A 22,958-nucleotide genomic window follows, 5' to 3' on the forward strand; every position below is an offset into this window, starting at 1 on the left:
CATATTTCTGCTCCAAACTTGGAATTGTGACCGAAAGCCCTAATGCAGGTATGAAGAGCAGCCTAAGGGCGCATTCACATGAGCATAATTTGTCTGCGCATTCCAAGGGTATTTTTTATACATGTAGTATGCATATATTTTACACACACAGACTATAATGGGCATAATACACACCAAAATAGGACATGCTAATTTTTTATACGTGTGAAAAACGCAGGCCCAATGTAAAGCAATGGTGTTTTATCATTATGTATTACAAGGGTAATACACAGCCAAAAACACCTATGTGAGTGAGCGCTAATAAATACTGTCTCAGATATGGCCCCATTGTTCTTAATCCAGCAGCTTCATACTAGTCATGGACCCATAAGCTCAGGTGCATATATCCTTCTCGCTTCTGGGTTACAAGGAATTACAGCTAGGGGTATATTTATAAGCGGCAGATTTGTTTCAGAAATACCTGCAATTCTTGCACATGCTGCAGAAAAACAAAAAACATTCAGATGTATGTAACAAATTTTCAGACGCAGACATTTTGGTAACTAATCTTCCAAGCATGAATATACTCTAAAGGTAAAGTAAATAAAAGTAGTATGTGCCATTTTTGATTACCATGTCCCGAGATCTGTTTAGCTCGGATAGTGATGAGATCCTTCAGCCCATTCCCACATACCTGATATTTTTCAGTTTGCTCAGCCAAGGTTCTGCGCTGAGCTTCCAGTGCAGCTACCTGCTGCTGATACAGAAGACGCTGCTTCTCCCAATCCAGAGACCTTTGGCGAAATTCCTACAGGAAACAAGCATGGTCCAAAAGTGAGCAAAACAATATTTGTGTAAAAAAAATGTCTGCGCTGAATAGAAGCAATCATAATATTATTTATTAAAGGGGTTGTACCAAGATTACACATTATGCCGTATTCACAAAATAGGAGATAACTTGCTGATTGTGGGGTCTCAGCAGTGCTGATCTCAAGAATGGGGATCCTGTGTCTTCTGTCCTCCTAAATGCAGGGTTACTGCACCCCGCAATGAGAAGGAGACTGAAATGAATGCTGGTCATGCAAGCACACTAATGCTCCATACACTTTTAATGGCACTGCGGAAAAACCCAAGTGGGACCTTCTCAGGTATTTTCGTCAGCCCCATTGAAATGAATGGAGCGCTGACCATGCATGCTCGGACAGCGCTGCATTCACTCTGACATCACTGTAAGGAGAAGAAGTGACCCACCACAGTGATAGACAGAGCAGGATATGGGAGTCCTATTCTCGGGACTGGTAAGGGTCTCAGCGGTGAGATCCCCACTGATCAGCAAGTTATCACCTATCCTTAGCATGGGTAATAACTTGTAATCTTGGTACAACTTCCTTAATGTCGAATACACACCGCACAGGGCTGATCACTGTACAGATTTCAAAGCTGTCTTGCATGGTGCATGCGTGGGTTTTATCCCCACGAGTAAATAAGGAAAACTCTCATTCAATGACTGCAAGCAGAGATTTTGAAAACCTGGAGGAATTGATACAAGAAGTACACTAGAACACTTTTTAACGCAAACAACCTTTACTTGCTATAATCAGAATACCACAACTGATATATATGCCCAAATCCAATAAAGTAGAGGTAGACAGCACATCCAGCAAGTGAAGACCTCTTATTTCATCATTAGCAATAAAATACAAAGCTAAAAAAATAAATAAAGAAGTTTTCATATGCTGAATGTGCTGTCTCCCTCTACTTTATTGGATTTGGATTTTTTGGAGGTTTGGATCAAGCCCCTTGTGAGACATGCACCCACGTTTTTCATCTTAAGTGCTGGCTGTATACAATTTGATATACAAGTCCAAATGTCTTTTGGCCTGTTGTAAATATATGAAGGATATCAAAAGAAAATGTAAAAAATCTTTATAATTTAATGTTTACCTCAAGCCTGCGTGTCAATCGACTGAGCTCTGACCTGTCTTCTTCGCTGCTACTTTTCATCTCCAACCTCTGATGCCTTCTCTGTACTTTCTCATATGCTTTTTTTAATTTGTTTAACTACAAAAAATTTAAATGCAAACACAAATATTTTTGGTTAAATTTCACATAAAATAATCGTTACGGTATCAGAAAGCAGCCGTAATAAAGTTTCCACTTCTCCAATATGCATCAACAATACTTAAAGCAAACCTCCAGTTTGGGGACAAAATTCTGTCCCAGGACAGGAGGAATATATTACCTGCAGTCGTTCTTCTCCGACAGTCCTCCAATCCACTAGTTTAGGGCCGTGTGTTTTGCAATCCAAGATAGCTGCTGCAATTCTTTAATTATTTAATGCATGATGTACACAGCTGACTTATTAACCAGTGCTGGTCATGTGAGCAGGTCTGGCCAATCAGAAAGCAGGTGTAGTACATTCGTATAATGTAAAAAGAAAAGAAATAGTCAGCTCACCGCCTCTATAAAGGTGAAAATCCAGGGTCATGTGTGCATATATGTACGGAGTATAAGACACAGCTCTAAGTCCTGAACGGCAACTGTAGACATGAAACACGACCAAGTGTCAGCTCTACGTACAAAATATGCTTTATTTCCTTTATAGAAAGGACATCACATAGCACAGAAGACTGTAGAAACGCGCCTTCTGTGCTATGTGATGTCCTGTCTATAAAGGAAATAAAGCATATGTTGTACGTAGAGCTGTCACTTGGTCGTGGCTGTAGTGCATTAGTCGTCTAAAAATACCAATGCACTATGGGGATTAGGTAACCTGAAGGTTGTGTAGACTATAGATTACAGCTGAAAACAGGACAAAGAATTAGCAGGTCGGAGGAATGGCAGAGAACAACTGCAGGTAATATACCCGACTTCCCCTCTGGTTCCGGGACAAAACTGTGTCATAAAACAGGAGGGTTACTTTAAATTTGATGTGAGTGACATTACTTGAGCATGCGACCTGGATGTTTTAGTCATGTGTTGTGGCTTGTGATGTTAAAGGAGATTCCCCACATGCAGCATTTATCATCTGTGTCACAAGGAAATATATATAAACAATATTTCAGGGTTGAGATTTAGATAAAATAGTAAATAATATTTATTTACAGGGGACTTAGTGTGGAATAATACCTCTTCCCGAAAGCGTGCCAGTTGGGACTCGTATTCCGTTGTTTTACTGCGATTGTTTTCCTCTTGCTCTGCCAACTGATTTCTCAAAGACCTAATCTGCAAATGCAAAGAACAGAAATGTTCATTAACTAAAAACACCTGGGAGAGAGAAAGAAGGGGGGAGGGGGGGAGGTTATTAAGACTGGTGTTTCATATACTTGTCCTCAACCAAGGTGCTATGAAATAAAGGGTGTCAAATGTAGCAAGAAGTGTATTTCCGGTTGTTCTGAAAACAGGCTTAAATTTTCCCTACGATTTGCACCAATTTCTGTTGTAATTAATAATAATTCTGTTGGACAAATGGTGGCATCGCCCAGTTAACCAGCGCAAACTTTTCCTACCAGGAGTGGCAACAAGTGAGAAAAGTCACAGACTTTGGCATAAAACTGAACGCTACCTATACATTTTTGTAAGCTGAGCACTTCAGCAGACCGCTATCGACCGACGAGAATTAGTTCACAGGCATAACAATAATTGTGCGCATGTCATTGCATGTAAACAGCGGTTATTTTGTTGTGCGCATTTACTGGTTCTGTGAGTGTAAATGACTGAACGATATGCAAACGTAATTGCAAACGATATTTACACGGAACGATTATCGCTGGATCGTTCGAATTTGAACAATAATCGTTCAGTGTAAATACAGCCAACGAATGAACGATAATTCATGCACTTATTGTGCATTCACTGGTAAAAAAAAGTGTGTCAATCCCAGTCTGAAACGGTGGTAGGTATCCATACAGGGGTTACCCATAGGGCTAATCCGTATGTGAAAATCTGGGCCATGAAAGCTGCAAACTGTGGCAGATATTCAAGGGCGATTCCTCCACAAATGCATGCAGGATTTTTTCTCCTTTTATTCCCTATTGCGTGGAATATGCCCCAAGAATCAAGATCAAAAGAGACTTGAGGTGCCTTGTGCTTTAGGGTACGTCCACGTGGGACACAATTAGCAGTGGAAATAATCTACAGCGTCTCAATCCCTCTGTGGACATTCCCTTACCCCGGCGCTGCAGGACGCAATTGTACGTTCTATAACGGGAAGGGGTTATGTATGAAGAGAGATTGCAAAAACCAAACCATACAGCTACGTCAATGGATAAATACAGGAATTACGATTTATGATAAAGGGGGGAGGAAAAAACGAAAATGGGAAAAAAAAAGAGGGCCACGTTCTTAAGAAGTTAAAGATGATGTACATCAATTGACTTTTTCTTCACATATCCATAGGATATCTGACACGTCTGATAGGTGGGGGTCTCAAACCCAACACTCAAGAAACAGAGTCCCTTTTTCCTCTCCTCACTACATCCAACACAGTGAGGAGTAGATTGAAGGGGTGACAGTTGCACATGCGTAGAACCTCTCCATTCATATTTAATGGGACTGTTGGATATAGCCAAACGCTTGGACTTATTTTCGTCAGCTCCATTGAAATTAATGGAGCAGTACCGCGCATGTGCAACCGCTGCTCCATTGTATCTCCACATCGCTATGGTGATGCAGGGACCCTGCAGTGATGAGTACGAGACAAGGGACCTCTATTCTTGAGATAAACGTCAATTGTGGTACAGCTCCTTTAAGCTTAAGAGTTGTTGGGATTTTAAATCTGCAGCATGTCAATTTATGTTGCACATTTTCACTGCGGATGTCACCCTTGTCAATGAGCGGGGTCAAACTGCAGCAAAGCCTACATTATACTTGTGGATTTTGTTGGGAATTTTCTGTAATGTCGCTCTGCAAATTACATACCCTTAATATTACTGTTCTAAATCCCACCACAGACAGAAAGCTCCTGCCTCCGCTTATGGCAGCCACAGTGCCTTCATAATTACAGTGGCATTACACTGCCAGCACAAGGACTACCTTCATTCAGCCACAGTATGCAATGCTGAAAGTCAACACTTGGGGCACTCATTGCATACATATTTATATACATAAGCAAGTTTGCTCCCCCTAGTGGTTATAATATATATAACACTCCATATACGAGACCATGAATAGGTGCATGTTTTAAATGGTTATTTAGGTTTGCTTGACCAGCAATAGAGGCTCTACATTACTCTTTAATATCCAGACCTTTAAGTCTTTGGCTGAGTCTGATACTTGACTATATGTACGACTACAAATCAAATACTGAAGTCCCCAAGTGGCGAGTAGAACAAGAGTGAAACTGACAGATAAATACTGACAGCTGAACAGCACAGTAAGGCCACAATCAAGGAAAAGGCAAGTTGAAGATTATTTGCAATAGTCCATAAAGACTTAACTAGCCATGACTGGCCTTCGCTACAAGCAACCTGTGTGGTCGCACAAGGCATTGGCCACTAGCTTGTAGGTGGGGCATGAGCGGATGCTGTTTGGGGGCAATCTCATCCCCCACCTTAAGTCAGCCTGGCCAGATGATGTTTTTCCTCTGCGTGGCAGCATCATGTTGAGATACATAAATAATCGATCTCCTGGCTCAGCGTCTTCCCCTCATATTATCCGAGATGCCGATCAGCTTCTCTGCAACATGATCAATTAGTTCTGCTACTGCTTTTATGTTACGAGCTTGTTTCTGGTATTGCATCTATGTTCTGAGGTTGGTTTGTGCTGTTTATGTTAAGAGTTTAGTTCTGGTACCGTATTTATTCCCTGAGCTGTTCTGATGTGGGTATGCTGCTATCTTGCTGCTTTCTGCATAACCAAAATACAGGCAGGCTGCTCATCAGTGCAATATACATAGTTCTTTTCCTTATAATTGGGAGGGGCACCAAAAAGAAATTCTGCACAGGGTGCCATCTATCCGAGGGTCAGCACGGTTACCAGCACACAGGTTGTTCAAGTCTGTCGCCCATCGACCTGTGCCTTAAGGAGACTATCACTATGTTTTTGCACCCCTCACCGGAGCATCATGAGGTATTGCCTGTCACACTAATTAAAGTCCCATGTGATTACAATAAGCCCCATCATCTACATACATTTTGGACTATATTAATTACTCCTTTAAATGATTAAAGAAACGTGATAAAGTTTTGTAACTTTAGGTTTCTCTCTTACATAGAGTTGTGGACACCAAGAATTAGCAGACTGTACGTGGTGCCATCAAGAAACACCGGACACCAAATGTCATGCCGCCAAGAATCACCAGACTGTACGTGTGGCCATCAAGAAGCACCGGACACCAAATGTCATGCCGCCAAGAATCACCAGACTGTACGTGTGGCCATCAAGAAGCACCGGACACCAAATGTCATGCCGCCAAGAATCACCAGACTGTACGTGTGGCCATCAAGAAGCACCGGACACCAAGTGCCATTCCACCAAGAAACACCAGACTGTACGTGCCGCTATCAGAGTTATCGCTAACGACAGCTGTTGGGAATGGGTGTAATTTGTCAAAAAGGGCTGACACCCACCATGTATGTAGCGGGCTCAGCCATGAGCCAGCTCCATATACAAACACCAGATATGTGCTGTATATGTACAGCAAAAGTCAGGAAGGGGTTGAAGATGATTTGTCAGTTCTACTAAATACTTGTATTTTCTTGAAATAACAATTCCAGAGCATTGTTACTTAGAAATTTGCATCATGCCATTCCTCTGTTTTCCTCCTAAAATATATAAACTTTCAACTGGGTGTTCCCAGGTGGAGGAGTGTCCTGAGACCGTCCAATATTGTGCAATCAGTGCTGCTAATGCAGAGACCCCCTTTCGACAAGACGAATGGTAACACTCAGTTGTCAATTTATTCCTAAATATAAAGGACGAAAAACTGAGGAACGGTATAATCTATTAAACAAGGCAATTTCAATCTAATGACTTGTGTGCCATATCAGTGCATCATGTAATACACTGCCAGTGTAGTCTCTGCTATCAATGTGAGAGCCTACCTCTTGGTTCAGTCGCTCTTCCCGTGTTGTCGCAGAGCTGAGTTCCTGATCTCGGAGCTGTAGAAGAGTGTTCAGCGTCTCCGTATGGGCTTCCCATTCTGACTTCTTGTGTTCCAGCATTATATCAATCTGCCTCATCAGTTCTTGCAGCTCCGCTTCACAGGAGCCAAACAGCGATCTGAAGGAAGAAGGAACATGCAAAGAAGTGGCATTATTAACCACTTAAGGTCACAGCCACTTAAGGACAGGGAATTTTTTTGTCTCCATACTTTAAAAACAATATTTTTTTTATTGCCATGTTCACAGTCATATGAGGGCTGATTTTTTGGAGGACAAGTTGTATTTTTTTAATGCCGCTTTTTTGGGGTACATAAGACATTGTTTTATTGTTATAAAAATTTTCTGTAGGGGACAGGAGGGAAAAAAAAACATTTCCAACACTGTTTTGGGGTTTTGTTTTTATTGCATTCACGGCAAGATATAAAGGACATTGTAACTTTATTCTGTGAATTGTGATAAGGATACCAAAATATATATTTTTTTACATAAAAAAAATACATTTTCAAAATTTCAAAAATAAAGTGTTTTTATTATACAAAATATATTTTTTCGCTGTTGCTTCGTAACCATTTTATTTTCCATCCATGAAGCTGTGTGAGGGCTTGTTTTTGTGGGACAACTCACAGTTTTTCTCGGTGTCATTCTTGGGGACATATACCTTTTTGTTCACTTTTTATTGTGTTTTTGGGAGGCGAAACAAAAAACCTTTTTGCAGTTTTTGTACTATTAGAGGAATGCCTTTACAGGAGATGTCTAATACACAGTCAATTATCTTTGTTTGTGGGAATGACTCTGATTACAAAAAGCAAAGCATGGTAGGAAAACCAAAATCCCCACTAAACCCCCGCTAATAAACCTACAGATTATAGGCGCTGGTTTATGGAAGCTTGGGTTCCGCTCATTGTATGCCACACACTGAGTTTACTGAGCGCTCTAGGAAAGAGGAACTTTGCTTAGTCTACATCATGTGTCAAATTGAAGCCCTGCAGGCCAAATCCAGAACACCACGTCATTTTACATGGCCTGCAAGATCTGGACGCCGGAGAGCCTCTTCTAGATTGGCAGGTCCTGAGCTGTGCCGGAAGAACTTTTGGCGCACTGTGAACTTGTCTACCGCCTGCTGCGGGGCACCAGATTAATGGCCGCCAACTTAGTCCTACACTGCGACGCTGAATGCATGTGGACCGAGCGCTGGAGCTGCCACTGCAGCCCCCAAAGCCTTTGGTGTGCACCCTGTCTGCTTCTCCAGGTGAGCCTGTACATATAACATATTGTTTTATTTTTATTACATTTTTTGTGGCGAACAGGTCGAGTCTTGCTGGGGCTCAGACTCTGATGCGGCTTGTACACCCCGGCTGGTCCTCGTTACCATCCTGCAGAGGACTGTACGTTACAGCCCACCTGTCTGTATCCTGTGAGCCTGCTGCAACGATCAGACATTGTGTTATACAGCTGCGTAACCCAGGGAGTACGGGCTCTGTGCTATACAGCTGTGTAACCCAAGGGGTACGGGCTCTGCCATAAGTTGTTTTAGGAACTTTTCACCGGGTTCTGCTAACTCATGATTTTTTGATTTTCCTTTCCCCAAATTGTTTTAGGACTAGAACCCTACTCTGATCCGTCTGTTCTCGCCACCCACCACCCTTTGTAATATATGCTTTAAAATACAGTGTTAGGGCCTATTTACACGGGCGAGAATTTAGTGAGAGTTTAAAGCAGCACAAAACTCGCATGAATATGAACTCCATTCATTTTAATGCTGTGAGGATAAAAATCACCACATGTTCTATTTCTTGACGTTCCCTCAGAACGCCTCCACCATTGTTTTCAACGGGACCTTAAAAAAACAACGCACGGCATTCGCATGCCGTGTGATGTGTGAGTGCGATGTAATGTTTCTAGAGATGAGCGAGCGTACTCGGAAAAGCACTACTCGCTCGAGTAATTTGCTTTATCCGAGTATCGCTGTGCTCGTCCCTGAAGATTCGGGTGCCGCTGCGGCTGACAGGTGAGTCGCAGTGGGGAGCAGGGGAGAGCGGGCGGGAGAGAGGGAGAGAAAGATCTTACCTCCGTTCCTCCCCGCTCTCCCCTGCAGCTCCCCGCTCCGTGCCGGCACCCGAATCTTCAGGGACGAGCACAGCGATACTCGGATAAAGCAAATTACTCGAGCAAGTAGTGCTTTTCCGAGTACGCTCGCTCATCTCTAAATGTTTCCCATTGAAATCAATGGGAAACACTTGCGACCCTGACGCACGTGAAGCACGCACATGAGGATCGCAATTTCCCAGAAGTGGTACGAAGTGTTTTTGAATGAAAACCGCCTCACATCAGTGTGAAAAATGCACGTTGGCAAACAATATAGAGCGGAGTTTCTTGGCCTGATATTGCGCTCACGCGTGTGAATTTAGCCTTACAATTACAAAAGGCCCTTTGAAGGCAACCAAAAGTGTGGATGTGGCCCTCCGTGAAAACGCGATCTACATTATTTCTTCTCTAGTATCAGAAGCAATTGTTTAATATAGATATGTGCGTTTTTACGGTGAAAATAGAGCTCTGCGCGTTGTACCCACCCCATCTTCTTGTCCTGCAGTCCTTGGAACAAGGCCTCCATTCTGCGCATCGGAAGCCTGCAGTAACCAAACACATGTGAGAACACAAACCAATTACATGGGTATAGATTTCATTCCTAAACCAGTCCGGCTGACATCCTCGGTGTGCTGCTATGTGGCAGATGAGATTGTGTAGCACACTCCATCAAAAAATACTCCCACCCCCAGAAGAAGTTGTTGTTCTGCTGCAAAATCCGGCATGCAGTTATATCTCAGGCGGATATGCAAATGATTAGAGTGGTGATGATTAGATGAACGGTCTTGTCACCTCAGGAACTATAAAAGGCTCTCAGAGGCTCCTTGTGTGTAGTGACCTCCTCTTCCGCTTGTGTGGAGCTTGTTGACCACTAGACGCCTCTACGACGCAAAGAAGAAATGTCACCCCGTTATCAGAGTCTGAGAGGGGCGCATTATTGGGATGTGAGAAGCGGGATGGTCGTATTGATGAATTGTCCACCACCTGGGCTGTTCTGACCAGACTTCTAGGAGGTGTTGGGACCAGTGGATGTGTGAGGACACACTAGGTGACTGGGCTCAGGATCCCCCGACAGACCACCAGTAGAGAGGATCGTCTGATCATCCGACAAGCACCAGCCGCTCCAACTGTTTCATTGTCCGCCACCCAAAGACAGGGGGCGCCATCTTGCAATGGTTCCAACAGACGGAGGAAGTGGCCTCTGTGTCTGTCAGAACCATTTCCAGGTGCTTAGCTGAAGGACATTTACTCTTAAGGCCTTTGCAGTGGTGTTGTGAACAGTGATACTGGACGGCTATGGAATAGAACCAGGCATTATTTAACAAATAGATATATAAATGGAATCGATCAGCTTGAACACGTTGTCCAAACGGCAGGCATGAAGTTATGGAGCAGACTGCTATGTAGGGGAAGGATTCAGTATAACTTGTATTTTATTCATTTATATCTTTGCTCATTCAGAGCTGAACAGTCCAATGGGCGGAGCTATCAGTGATTGACAGCTACCTCTCCCTGTCCAATCATACACAGATAGCTGTCAGCCACTGATGGCTCCGCCCACTGGACGCTGAATGTGCAGAGATATAAATGAATAACATACAAGTTCTTCTGAACCTTTCCCCATATAATTTTAGATCCATCCGCTCGGCTCCTCCGACTCTCTAAAATCATGCCTGCAGTCTGGACAGTGTGTTGGAGCTGACAGATCCCCATAACAGAGGGACTTGACTGTCACCGTTACAAGTAACTCAGCCCTCCTATTCGTGAAGAATAAGACGACTTACCAACGACATCTAGTAACCCCTCCTTCCTCCTCCGGCACCATAACGTCACCCGTCCCTCTAAAGATGATGATAATGGCGCCCCAGTGTGGTGACAATGGTATACCGCATCACTATAGATGTCAGCCAGGGTTTACAGAGGCTCCATTAGCAGATTTTGTAAAGGATTTTAAAAAAACAACAAAAAAAACCAAAACAACAAAAAAAAAACAGAGCAGCGTGCAGTGCAATTTTCTACAGGTAAATCGATGGACACCATGACAACAGAACAGACGCCGTACTAGTCAGCGAGGCTTGTCAGGCACCGCCGCCACTGACAACGATTATGCTCCAAAGGCCAGGTTCACACAAGCGTGTGACTTTTTGCATATTTGCCTTTTTTTACAGTATTTTGTGCGCACAAGTCGCACACATTCATGCGTTAAAAAAAAACAAACCGTAGCCCTGGCTCCGCGTATGTAAATGGCTGATTAGCTTCATATATTCTATTTCCCTGAGCAAGTTTGGAAGAAAAGGGAACATGCAGCGCATTTTTTTGAGCAACGGAATTTCGCACGTGTTTGTAAACAAACCCATTAAAATAAACGGGTGCTAGTCCCTGTATATGGTGTGCGCAAATACGGTCGTGGGACGCTGGACTAAGGCAGCAGAAAGCAACGGAGTGGGCAAGCAAAGATGTGAAGAGAGCCGGACCCGAACAGGTAGAGGATCACCGTCAGCAGCCACAGGGAAGGAAGGCGGACGGTATATTAACCATGTCCGATTCTAGGCATGCTGGGACTACTAGTTCTACAGCTCACAGTGTGAGGCCTCTCCGCTTTATGTCAGTTGCTTTGCACTATATGTATTACAACAAGAGCCATATTGTATGGAGCTGCAGGGTCAGTCATAAAGAACACAGTAAAGAAAACCAGACTAAACTGCACATACCCGACCCGGAGGAGAGGCTTCTCTCCCCAGCACTGATGTCTCAGTGATAATATTGCTGTTTCAAAATACTGAAGCAGCTTTCAAAGACCTCCCTCTAATGTCAGCCGTGTCCGCATGCATCGCCATTTTAGTGACGACCAAATCTAGTGATATCTAAGCGCGAAGTGCAAGCCAAAATGGCGTCTGCAGAGGAGGCTGATAGAGGAACAGATGAACCTCTAGTGGTAGAACTGTGGGATGACGCACCGAGAGGGCAGAGGCGTGTGAGGCGGGAGCGGCGCTGTGTGCTGTATGATGTGTGGGACGCACGGCGGTGGGCGGAGGAACTGCAGCAGGTTTATAACTAATGAGGTCGCCACAGGAGGCTCCTCCCACCGGGCCGGGATGACACTCGGTTGTGGCATTACTGCTGGGCCGGGCTGTGTTATGAGACTCCATGGTGGCATTATGTTGTAATATCTACAACAGAAGGCGTCACCATATTGGACATTCCATCTTGTAGAATGGCAGGGGTGAAAGCCGCCGTTGAAAATATACAACCAATTTGCTGTGTAAACAATGCCTACGGTTGGGTTCTCACGGGGCGGAATTTCCGTAGGGACTTCCTGCACGGAAATTCCGCCGAAAATTTTTATCGCGGGATAAAACAGCAAAGTGGATGAGATTTATAGAACTCATCTGCACGCTGCGGCCAAGCCGCGCTGAAACTGACGTGCGCAGAATTCAAAGCTGCGGCCATATCTCTATGGGGAGAGACGGCCGCAGCAGAAAGCAAGCGGCGATGCCACTTCAACACCAGTGCCGGACAGCGCAAATTTTAAAGCTGCATTTCTACCGCGGAAATCCGTGGGATATCTTAAAAACAGTACAGCAAAAACGATGTAAATGTGGTATCCTCATAATTATACCGACCTGCAGAATAAAATTGTCATTTTTGTTGCAGTGTTTGCTTTGCAAAAACAAGACCCGCGCGCACCCCACCAAAGATGGTGTATTTGTGTCCATTTCGCTAACGTTTTTAAAGTTTTTCAGTGCATTATATGGTACATTTAATAGTACCATTGAAAAATGTAACTTTGCCCGCAAAAGTAAAGGCGCTTTTATTGCTCAAAATTCTTTCAAACGGCTGAAAATTAGCATAATCATTACGTGTAAATGCGGGCAGTCATGCACTATTCGTTTAATTATTGTTGGCCAAGATTTTTAGCCTGGCATAAAATCCATCGTTTGACCACTGGAAATTCTTTCCTGCTCGTCCCCGCATACACTCGCTCCCATTCTATTGCACAGGAGCGAGTATCGCTGGCTCGCTCACAGAGCAGCCAGCAGGGGGGCGGGGCGGCTGCAGAAGATTTCACTCCTCGCTCTCCTCTACCCCTATCCATTGACTTAACATAGCGGCCGGTCAATCCTGAACAGTCACTATTTACACTGAGTGTTCAGCTCATCGTCCATCGTTTATGCAGCATAAACTATGGACAATGAGCTGAATGATGATCATTCAGTGTAAATAGCAGCCATTCAGTACTGAACGGCCGCTGTGTTAAGTCAATGGAGAGGGGTGCAGGAGAGCAAAGAGTGAAATCTCCAACCACCCTGCTGTGAGCCAGCGATACTCCCTCCTGTGCAGCAGCACGAGAGCTAGTATGTGCAGGAACGAGTGTCAGGCATCGTTTGTCGTTCCATCTAAATGGGCATTTACTCAGCTGTGAGGAGAACAATGGAATGTGCGGCCAGATGTTTGCTCAGCTGGGCAAAGTGTTTATACAATAACAGTCGCCTAAACAGACGTCCAGCTGAGCAAACAACTCGTGGAGGAAAATAGATGATTAAAGCCATAAATTTGTTATTCAAAAATGTCAGCAGCTCACTTGAATTGTGTTCAATCTTTCGGCAGTTTGTGCGATTATCTTTGTGTGTAAAAGGGCCTTAAGCGACACAGACACTCCTTTCACAGTTCCTGAAGATGATCACACAGCTCCTGTTGCATAGTAATGTCAGGGAAATTATAGCTTGTATGACTTAAGGCCCATTTAGGCACAACGATTATTGCTCAAAAGATGTCTTTTGAGCAATAATCATTGCGTGCATTTATAGCGCAAGGTGATCGCTCAAACATTGAGCGATCACTTTGCGCTCCGAGTAGGGTATACAGAAGACAAGCGGGGCTGCTTGTCTTCTGCATCCAGCTGTTCTCTGCTCAGAGCGCTCGGCTGTCATTCAGCCGAGTGCTCTGAGCGGGGTATGCAGAACACAGCTGGGCCGCTGTGTTCTTCATACCCCGGCTGTTCATGGAGCGCTCAGCTGGTATACAGCTGTACGCTCCGTGTGGACTATGAAGAATACAGCTGGACCGCTGTGTTCAGGGAGCAGGATACAGATGAAGCAATAGTATCAGCTGTATCCCGCTGTGAATTCCTGATAAGGCTGATCATTTCTTTTAGCGTGCTGAAAGACAATGATGAGCGACTGCTTAACGAAAACAGCACAGTGTGAGTGCAGTTACACACAACGATTATCGCTCAAAAGATGAAAAACGTCAAAAACCCACCTTTCCCCCTTTACTATGTGAATAAAAGTTTTTAAAAAATCACACGTCGTATCGCTGCATTTGCAATGACCAGAGAGAAAAGTTAGTACATTTAACCCGCAGAGTGCATATCATTAAAAACAATAGCGAAAATAGCTAATTTTGTCTATCTTGCCCTACAAAAATTATAATAGGAAGCGATCAAAATGTCACATGGATCAACAAATGGTGCTATTAAAAAGTACAACTCATTCCGCAAAAAAAACCTTTCACAGCACCGTTGACAATAAGGTAAAAATGTTAGGGGTCTTTGAATGCAGCAATAAACAAAAATATATATTTTAAATAAGGGTGAAAAGTTGCAAAAAAAACGTAATAATTTGATATTGATATAATCGAACCGGCCTGCAGATTTAATTTACCATGTTATTTATACTGCACGGTGAATGCTGTTAAAAACTGAAAAAACATGCTAGAATTGCAGATTTTGTTAATCTTGTCTCTTTACGAAAAATGGAATTAAAAGCAATCAAAATGTTATATGTTTCCAAAAATCTGACAACTGAGTTTATCCTGCGAAAAACAGGCCCCCATAGAGCTTCGTCAATGGAAAACTAAAAATGCTATGTCTCTTGGAATACAGCAACACAAAAGCAAAACTTTATAACTAGAGATGAGCGAGCACCAAAATGCTCGGGTGCTCGTTACTCGGGATGAACTTTTCGCGATGCTCGAGGGTTCGTTTCGAATAACGAACCCCATTGAAGTCAATGGGCGACCCGAGCATTTTTGCATTTCGCCGATGCTCGCTAAGGTTTTCATTTGTGAAAATCGGGGCAATTCAAGAAAGTGATGGGAACGACACAGAAACGGATAGGGCAGGCGAGGGGCTACATGTTGGGCTGCATCTCAAGTTCACAGGTCCCACTATTAAGCCACAATACCGGCAAGAGTGGGCCCCCCCCCCTCCCAACAACTTTTACTTCTGAAAAGCCCTCATTAGCAATGCATACCTTAGCTAAGCACCACACTACCTCCAACAAAGCACAATCACTGCCTGCATGACACTCCACTGCCACTTCTCCTGGGTTACATGCTGCCCCCCCCCCCCCCCCCGCGCGCACGACGCAGTGTCCACAGCGCACACCAAACTGTCCCTGCCCAGTCTTCAGCTGCCCTCATGCCACGCCACCCTCATGTCTATTTATAAGTGCGTCTGCCATGAGGAGGAACTGCAGGCACACACTGCAGAGGGTTGGCATGGCCAGGCAGCGACCCTCTTTAAAAGAAGCGGGGCAATAGCCCACAATGCTATATCAGAAGCAATGAGAAATCCAATCCTGTGCCACCTCCATCAGGAGCTGCACACGTGGGCATAGCAATGGGGAACCTATGTGCCACACACTATTCATTCTGTCAAGGTGTCTGCATGCCCCAGTCAGACCGCGTTTTTTTAATAAATAGTCACAGGCAGGTACAACTCCGCAATGGGAATTCCGTGTGCACCCACAGCATGGGTGGCTCCCTGGAACCCACCGGCTGTACATTAATGTATCCCACTGCAGTGCCCATCACAGCTGAGGTAACGTCCGATTAAATGCAGGTGGGCTTCGGCCCACACTGCATGCCCCAACCTGACCGGGGTTTTTAATTCATAGACACAGGCAGGTACAACTCCCTATTGTGAAGTCCCTGTGAACCGACAGCATGAGTGGGTGCCAGGAAGCCACCGGCGGTACATAAATATATCCCATTGCATTGCCCATCACAGCTGAGGTAATGTCATGTTTAATGCAGGTGGGCTTCGGCCCACACTGCATGCCCCAGTCAGACTGGGGTTCTTTAGAAGTGGACACATGCAGTTACAACTCCCTGTGGACCGACAGCATGGGTGGGTGCCAGGAAGCCACCGACGGTACATAAATATATCCCATTGCAGTGCCCAACACAGCTGATGTAACGTCAGCTGTAATGCAGGTGGGCTAAAAATTCATTCGATTACACTGTAGGCGAGGGCCCCCAAAAATTGGTGTACCAACAGTACTAATATACCTGAGAAAAATTGCCCATGCCCAACCAAGAGGGCAGGTGAAATCCATTAATCGCTTTGGTTAATGTGGCTTAATTGGTAACTAGGGCTGGAGGCAGCCCAGTTAAAATAAAAATTGGTTCAGGTGAAAGTTTCAACGCTTTAATGAGCATTGAAACGTATAAAAATTGTTTAGAAAAATTATATGACTGAGCCTTGTGGGCCTAAGAAAAATTGCCCGTTCGGCGTGATTATGTGAGGTTTCAGGAGGAGGAGCAGGAGGAGGAGGAGGAATATTATACACAGATTGATGAAGCAAAAGGTCCCCGTTTTTGATGGTGATAGAGAACGATGCTTCCATCCGCGGGTGCAGCCTACGTATTGCTTAGGTATCGCTGCTGTCCGCTGGTGCAGAAGAGAAGTCTGTGGAAATCCAGGCTTTGTTCATCTTGATGAGTGTAAGCCTGTCGGCACTGTCGGTTGACAGGTGGGTACGCTTATTCGTGATGATTCCCCCAGCCACACTAAACACACTCTCTGACAAGACGCTAGCCGCAGGACAAGCAAGCACCTCCAGGGCATACAGCGCGAGTTCAGGCCACATGTCCAGCTTCGACACCCAGTAGTTGTAGGGGGCAGAGGCGTCACCGAGGACGGTCGTGCGATCGGCTACGTACTCCCTCACCATCCTTTTACAGTGCTCCCGCCAACTCAGCCTTGACTGGGGACCAGTGACACAGTCTTGCTGGGGAGCCAGAAAGCTGGCAAAGGCCTTGGAGAATGGTCCCCTGCCTGCGCTGTACATGCTGCCTGATCTCTGCGCCTCCCCTGCTACCTGGCCCGAGGAAATGCGCCTTCGGCCACTAGCGCTGTCGGATGGGAAGTTTACCATCAGTTTGTCCACCAGCGCCCTGTGGTATAGCATCATTCTCGAACCCCTTTCCTCTTCGGGAATGAGAGTGGAAAGGTTCTCCTTATACCGTGGGTCGAGCAGTGTGTACACCCAGTAATCCGTAGTGGCCAGAATGCGTGTAACGCGAGGGTCACGAGAAAGGCATCCTAACATGAAGTCAGCCATGTGTGCCAGGGTACCTGTACGCAACACATGGCTGTCCTCACTCGGAAGATCACTTTTAGGATCCTCCTCCTCCTCCTCAGGCCATACACGCTGAAAGGATGACAGGCAAGCAGCATGTGTACCCTCAGCAGTGGGCCAAGCTGTCTCTTCCCCCTCCTCCTCATGCTCCTCCCCCTCCTCCTCCTCCTCAACCCGCTGAGATATAGACATGAGGGTGCTCTGACTATCCAGCGACATACTGTCTTCCCCTGCCTCCGTTTCCAAATGCAAAGCGTCTGCCTTTATGCTTTGCAGGGAACTTCTCAAGAGGCATAGCAGAGGAATGGTGACGCTAATGATTGCAGCATCCCCGCTCAGCATCTGGGTAGACTCCTCAAAGTTTCCAAGGACCTGGCAGATGTCTGCCAACCAGGCCCACTCTTCTGTAAATAATTGAGGAGGCTGACTCCCACTACGCCACCCATGTTGGAGTTGGTATTCCGCAATAGCTCTACGCTGCTCATAGAGCCTGACCAACATGTGGAGCGTAGAGTTCCACCGTGTGGGCACGTCGCACAGCAATCGGTGCACTGGCAGATGAAACCGATGTTGCAGGGTCCGCAGGGTGGCAGCGTCCGTCTTGGAGTTGCGGAAATGTGCGCTGACCCGACGCACCTTTCCGAGCAGGTATGACAAGTGTGGGTAGCTTTTCAGAAAGCGCTGAACCACCAAATTAAAGACATGGGCCAGGCATGGCACGTGCGTGAGGCTGCCGAGCTGCAGAGCCGCCACCAGGTTACGGCCGTTGTCACACACGACCATGCCCGGTTGGAGGCTCAGCGGCGCAAGCCAGCGGTCGGTCTGCTCTGTCAGACCCTGCAGCAGTTCATGGGCCGTCTGACTCTTCTCTCCTAAGCTGAGTAGTTTCAGCACGGCCTGCTGACGCTTGCCCACCGCTGTGCTGCCATGCCGCGCGACACCGACTGCTGGCGACGTGCTGCTGATGACACATCTTGATTGCGAGACACAGGTTGCGTAGGAGGAGGAGGAGGGTGGTTTAGTGGAGGAAGCATACACCGCCGCAGATACCACCACCGAGCTGGGGCAGGGAATTCGGGGGGTGGGTAGGACGTGAGCGGTCCCAGGCTCTGACTCTGTCCCAGCCTCCACTAAATTCACCCAATGTGCCGTCAGGGAGATATAGTGGCCCTGCTTGCCTGTGCTTGTCCACGTGTCTGTTGTTAAGTGGACCTTGGCAGTAACCGCGTTGGTGAGGGCGCGTACAATGTTGCGGGAGACGTGGTCGTGCAGGGCTGGGACGGCACATCGGGAAAAGTAGTGGCGACTGGAAACCGAGTAGCGCGGGGCCGCCGCCGCCATCATGCTTTTGAAAGCCTCCGTTTCCACAAGCCTATACGGCAGCATCTCCAGGCTGATCAATTTGGCAATGTGCACGTTTAACGCTTGAGCGTGCGGGTGCGTGGCGGCGTACTTGCGCTCACGCTCAAACAGTGGCGCTAGCGACGTCTGGACGCTGCACTGAGAGACATTGCTGGATGGGGCCGAGGACAGCGGAGGTGAGGGTGTGGGTGCAGGCCAGGAGACGGTACTGCCTGTGTCTTCAGAGGGGGGTTGGATCTCAGTGGCAGGTTGGGGCACAGGGGGAGAGGCAGTGGTGCAAACCGGAGGCGGTGAACGGCCTTCGTCCCACCTTGTGGGGTGCTTGGCTATCATATGCCTGCGCATGCTGGTGGTGGTGCCTCCCCAGCTGATCTTGGCGCGACAAAGGTTGCACACCACTGTTCGTCGGTCGTCAGGCGTCTCTGTGAAAAACTGCCACACCGTAGAGCACCTTGACCTCTGCAGGGAGGCATGGCGCGAGGGGGCGCTTTGGGAAACAGTTGGTGGATTATTCGGTCTGGCCCTGTCTCTACCCCGGGCCACCGCACTGGCTCGGCCTGTGCCCACACCCTGACTTGGCCCTCCACGTCCTCGCCCGCGTCCACGTCCTTTAGTCCTACCCCTACCCCTCAGCATGGTGTATTACCAGTAGTGCAGAAACAGAACACTGTAATTAAATGTGCCGCTTATTGGCCTGTGGTTGGAGGCTGACTTCGCTTACGGAACGCCAGTAAATAATTTTGCGCAAGCCTGCTGTAACACTTAGCTGGCTGCGTATGAATTTGGAGAACTACTACACCCAGCAGAGACCCAGAACACTGAGGACAGTCACAGGCAGCCCAAATAGATTTTTTTCCCCAAATGTTTTTGCAAAGGCCCACTGCCTATATTCAATCAATATGTCTTCTGTCCCTGCCTAAGCGCTTCTGGCCCTGGAGTATTACTGCAGGGCGCAGTGCTCTGCACGGCCGATATACCAAAAAAGTGCAACACTGCAAAAAGCAGCCTCCACAGTACTGCACACGGTCAGATGTGGCCCTAAGAAGGACCGTTGGGGTTCTTGAAGCCTAAAATACTCCTAACACTCTCCCTATAGCAGCTCCACCAAGATAGCACTTTCCCTCCTCTATGTCAGAACAAATCTGTGGCGAGCCGCGGGAGGGGCCGATTTTTATACTCGAGTGACACCTGATCTCGCCAGCCACTCACTGCAGGGGGGTGGTATAGGGCTTGAACGTCGCAGGGGGAAGTTGTAATGCCTTCCCTGTCTTTCTATTGGCCAGAAAAGCACGCTAACGTCTCAGAGATGAAAGTGAAAGTAACTCGAACATCGCGTGGTACTCGTCACGAGTAACGAGCATCTCGAACACGCTAATACTCGAACGAGTATCAAGCTCGGACGAGTATGTTCGCTCATCTCTATTTATAACCTTAGTATCACCAGAATCGTGCCGACCCAGAGAATAAACTGATCCCATGATTTATTTTGCACACTGAATGCTGTAAAAATGAAATCCAAAAAGCAAATGGCAGAATTAATTTTTTACAAACAATCCCCCTAAAAAAATTAATAAAAGTTATACAATACATTATATGTACCCAAAAATGCTACCATTAAAAAATACAACCCTGTCGTATGGCTATGACAACGGAAAAATTAAAAAGTTATGGCTCTAGGAATGCAAAATTAGTTGGTCATTAATATAATAATAATCTTTATTTGTATAGCGCCAACTTATTCCACAGCGCTTACAAGCACAGGAGAACACAGACAAATACAATAGTTTACATGTGGTATACAATCAGTTTGAAGCAAACGGGGTGGGGGTGATACAGAAGGTACATGGGGGTAGATAATGCATGGGGGAACACAGGCGGTATGGGAATTACATGTGGAAATCAGTTATTAGAGAGCAAATGGGGTGTGGGCGGTAAGGAGTTGAAGGGGTAGAGGTTAAATGCAATAAGCCGGTGTGAAGGTGTGGGGAGCCATAGTGAGGGGCAGGGGACTAGGTCAGGAGATTTGGTATGCCTCCCTGGAGACGTGAGTTTTTAAGGCGAATCTGAAATTTTGTGCATCGGGAATTGTCTGGATGCCTTGGGGTAGAGGGTTCCAGAGAAAGGGTGCTGCTCTGGTGAAGTCCTAGAGTCGAGCATGTGAGGTTCATATTAGAGGGGTGTTTAGTCTGAGTGTGTTAGCAGATCGGAGTGTGTTGGCTGGGTGATGTACGGACAGGAAGGAGGCGATGTATGGTGGTGCGGCGTTGGGCAGAGTTTTGTGGGTGAGAAGTTTATATTTTGTTCTGCAGTGGATGGGCAGCCAATGCAGTGACTGGCATAATGCAGAGGCATCTGAGTAACGGCTGGATAGTAAAATAAGCCTAGCTGCCGCATTTAGTATGGATTGGAGTGGAGCGAGTCTGGTGCGGAGGATGCCAATGAATAGCGACTTGCAGTAGTCAAGTCGGGAGTGGATGAGGACGACCACAAGTGTCTTTAGCGTGTCTGTGGTGAGGAACCGCCGTATTTTAGCAATATTTCTGAGGTGCATGTGGAATATTTGGACCAGAGAATGGATGCGGGGGGTAAAGTACAGGTCAGAATCCAGTGTTACCCCGAGACAGCGGGCATACTGTCTGGGGGTTATGATGGTGTCAGACGGCACTGGAATGGAGATATTAAGAAGAGGTCGGTTGGAAGGCGGAAAGACAAGAAGGTCAGTTCTAGGCCTTATTCACATGGGCATAATTTTCATCAGTATTTTGTGAACCAAAACCAGGACTGGGTTCAAAATATGGAAGAAATGCAGATCTTTCCATTATACTTTCTCTCCACTTCTGGTTTTGGCTCACAAAATACTGATAAAAAATACGCCAGTGTGAAAGAGCCCTTATAGAGGTTAAATTTGAGAAAGAGGGGTAAGCAGGCTTCGCTACTAAGGGCAGAATCACACGGGTGTATTTGCACATGCAAAACACAGAGAATAAAACCCATTGAATTTAATGGGCTCTCTCACGTTTTGCATTTTTGCCCCATATGGGGGGTGCGTTCGCGGGAAATTGAACACATCTGGTACTATTCAAGCTGCACAACAGCGTAAAAAGTACGGTAAAACGCTACCGCATGCTTTTTTTTTTACACATATGGTCGTGTGAGTCTGCCCTAAGGGGTTAAAAAGTTGGAAAGAAAAAAAATGCCCGTATACAAGTTGGCAAACATCTTACCATGCCACGCACACAGTTACTACTATTGATTAGCTGATAAAAATCCTATGGGATTGTTCACCTTTTCAACAGATATCAGTTGGGCGCTGGATAGTATGTAAACTTTTATAGCTGTAATAGCCTGAAATGATCAGAATTGTCTATTTTAGCCAAGTTTAGATTTGTCTAATTAAACATCGTTCCTTCCTTGCAGCAATAGTTCCCAAAATCAGTGCTTGAGCACAGCAATGTAATAAGTAGATTAGTATATCAGAGCATATCAGGTGTTCTTGGCTCTAATTGTATTTTTCCAGAGAACCCCTTTAAAATAGTCACCAATGAGGGTAGAATAGATGAAAAGCCACTTGTGAACACATGCCCTTACATGGATGGCATGTGCCACTCTGCGAATTGCTAGAATGACTAAACCTCTTAGGCGTTGTGAATTAAAGAGCTGACATAACAGATTGAAGAGGCTCAGCCTTTTAAGTGGAGCTCTGCATACTCGCCTGCACAGCTGTTACGGCTGCTAATCTGCATACATTAGCCCGAGTCATTTTATTAATTCCTACAGTGTAACTGATAATGTCACTTTTCATGGCGTGCCAAGAGATACTGAAACTTTTAGCATTCATATTTGGTGAGTGCATGATGGATCTGGCAGTTACTACTCTTCGTTAGCCCGTGGAAGCTTAGATCAGCAACAAAACATAAGATCGCATGTAATGACAAATGTATTTGGAAAGTATTTTTACCCGCTGTGCGAACGGTATAGAGGAAATGACTACAGAATATTGAATTGCTAGTCAGTATGCAATATGCAAGGAATATGTCTTACATGTCTTCAGCGGTATGATCAG

The 22,958-nt window shown here is 45.9% G+C and overlaps 1 protein-coding gene across 3 annotated transcripts in view; it reads right to left on the minus strand.

Moving 5' to 3' along the window:
* The window catches only part of CEP63 (centrosomal protein 63), a 58,131-nt gene that overhangs the window by 29,010 nt on the left and 6,163 nt on the right, over positions 1–22,958 (minus strand). For 2 of the 3 annotated variants that reach the window (XM_066598095.1, XM_066598094.1), the window contains exons 1-6: positions 11,879–11,934; positions 9,653–9,709; positions 7,023–7,200; positions 3,109–3,204; positions 1,924–2,040; positions 674–787 (exon numbers count right to left, since the gene is read on the minus strand). In XM_066598095.1, coding sequence (XP_066454192.1) covers positions 674–787; positions 1,924–2,040; positions 3,109–3,204; positions 7,023–7,200; positions 9,653–9,702 — 555 coding nt within the window. In that variant the 5' untranslated portion in view covers positions 9,703–9,709; positions 11,879–11,934. Of the gene's footprint in view, positions 1–673; positions 788–1,923; positions 2,041–3,108; positions 3,205–7,022; positions 7,201–9,652; positions 9,710–11,878; positions 11,935–22,958 lie in introns of those variants that run through there. The other variant, XM_066598096.1, reaches the window with a different exon arrangement.

This window comes from Eleutherodactylus coqui, chromosome 1, assembly GCF_035609145.1.
Source record: "Eleutherodactylus coqui strain aEleCoq1 chromosome 1, aEleCoq1.hap1, whole genome shotgun sequence".
Classification (NCBI taxonomy): domain Eukaryota; kingdom Metazoa; phylum Chordata; class Amphibia; order Anura; family Eleutherodactylidae; genus Eleutherodactylus; species Eleutherodactylus coqui.